Raw genomic sequence first — 2,023 nt, forward strand, 5'->3', positions numbered from 1 at the left:
ATCTGATCTTGTCTCAGAGCTTGATTTAAGGCATTTAACAGTGGCCATGCCACTGGGGATGCAGCTAATTGCCTTTCTTTTGTGGTTAGGATGTCTCTGTCTAGTCCCTGAAAGTATTCTGTCATGCGTACTGGGGAAATATTCCCCAAAGTACGCAGGGGACCCCATTTCTCAATTATGGTCGCTAACTGATAATAAGGAGATCCCAGAAACCCTGGGATCTGCCCAGGGATCATTTTATCTAGGGGAATGGTGTTCTCCCCCTTGACCCACTTATAGAAATTCCACAAAAAAGCCAGGATATAAACTATATTTGGCCTGCCTGGCTCACCAACTGTACAATCAATGAAAACACAGATGGGGTACTATATCCAGGAGCTTGGCTGATCTCCTGTAATTATTATACTGGAGTAGGAAAAGACAGACACTCACCCTATCCTGGGCTCACTGCAAAACTCCCGTGGAGCGGATCTCCAGCAGAGACCCTTCCCCACTGCTGGTCAGCTCTTCCATGGCTCTAGGAGAAGTGCAGCCAGGCTCCACCCCCTCCTGCAGCACAGCTGAATTGCCTTCACCTGTGCTCCGTGGCTGGCTCACTGCTCGCCTCAGGTGATCAATCAGAGGTTCAGGCCGTGACTCAGCAGCCCCATACGCAAACTCATCTACAGGTGGTGAGAGGCACTCATACCCACCAGGAAACAGAACTCTTTCTCCTGCTTCCCTAGCTGCAGTTTAACCAGTGAATTTGAGAGGGTAAACTTCTCAGAATCCCATCCTGCAGATTCTGCATTCTCACTCTGATTAGCAAAAGAGCCTGGGAGATGGAAACGAGTCCAGCAGACATGGAGGGAGAAAAACAACAGGTTGTAACTATTCATGCCAGACACACCCTTTCAACATCATAACCACCATTCGGCCCCGCACAGCCCAACAGAACCCCACACAGCCGCCCACAGAACCCTCCACAGCCCCCCCGCAGAACCCCACACAGCCCTGCACAGCCCCGCGGGCGCGGCGCGGCGCCGGGACGCGGAGTTTCAACGCAGCGACGCCCTCACCTGAGCCCAAGCCGCGGCCTTTCCGCTTCTTGGCCTTCTCCTTCAGCTTATGGATGCTCTCTGCGGAAAGACGGCCGGTCAGGGCCGGGCAGCCCGAGCGGGGGCGGGGCGGGGCGTACCGGGGAGCGGGGAACGGGAGCAGAGCCGCACCGCCCGCCCGCCCGCCGGGCCTCGGCCGCCCTCACCGTCGCCGTCCTCGTCCATGGCGAAGTCCTCGCCGCTCGGCTCGTGCAGATCCAGAACGTCCGCCATCTTGCCGCGCTCCCAAACCGCCCTGCGGTGCACGACGGGAAACGCGCCGGAAGCGGGGCGATGCCGCGCGCCAGAAATGCGTCCGCGTCGCGCGCCGGCCGCGGGCTGCCGCCATCTTGGGGAGGACAGAGGCGGAGGAAGAGGGGCGGGAGCGCGCGCGGCGCCATCTTGGGGAGGTCAAAGCGGCCACAGAAACACAGGCGCCCCATAGAAATCCCACGGAGCAGACCCCAAAAGCGCACACGCACCCCATAGGTACCACACAGACATCCCAAGGAACGGTGGCTCTGGGCCTCCACCCCACAAACACACACACCCCCATCGGGATGCCCCCATGGACGCCCCATTGACACCCCATAGATACCCTATAGATACCCCATGGATACCCCACAGATACCCCATGGATACCCCATAGATCCCCCATAGATACCCCATGGATGCCCCATGGATACCCATGGGTCCCTCAAGGAGCAGGGGGGCTCCAGGGTCCTGCCCAGCAAAAACATGTGTAACCCAAAGACACCCCATAGACCCAATAGATTCCCCACAGATACCCCATAGACCCCATAGATCCCCACAGATAGCCCATAGACCCCATAGATCCCCACAGATACCCCATAGATACCCCACAGATACCCCATAGACCCCACAGATACCCCACAGATACCCCATAGACCCCATAGATACCCCACAGATACCCCACAGATACCCCA

At 57.8% G+C, this 2,023-nt stretch overlaps 1 protein-coding gene across 1 annotated transcript; it reads right to left on the minus strand.

The window, feature by feature from the left end:
- Positions 1–341: 341 nt before the first annotated feature.
- Positions 342–1,373, minus strand: LOC109364785 (RNA-binding protein 8A-A-like). Its single transcript, XM_019611384.2, has 2 exons — positions 1,244–1,373; positions 342–1,118 (listed from the first exon to the last, which is right to left on the minus strand). The coding sequence occupies exons 1-2, from the start codon at positions 1,308–1,310 to the stop codon at positions 871–873; spliced, it is 315 nt and encodes a 104-aa protein (XP_019466929.1). The 5' UTR covers positions 1,311–1,373; the 3' UTR covers positions 342–870.
- Between the last annotated feature and the right edge of the window lie 650 nt (positions 1,374–2,023).

The sequence above is a fragment of the Meleagris gallopavo genome, unplaced genomic scaffold, assembly GCF_000146605.3.
Source record: "Meleagris gallopavo isolate NT-WF06-2002-E0010 breed Aviagen turkey brand Nicholas breeding stock unplaced genomic scaffold, Turkey_5.1 ChrUn_random_7180001921891, whole genome shotgun sequence".
NCBI lineage: Eukaryota > Metazoa > Chordata > Aves > Galliformes > Phasianidae > Meleagris > Meleagris gallopavo.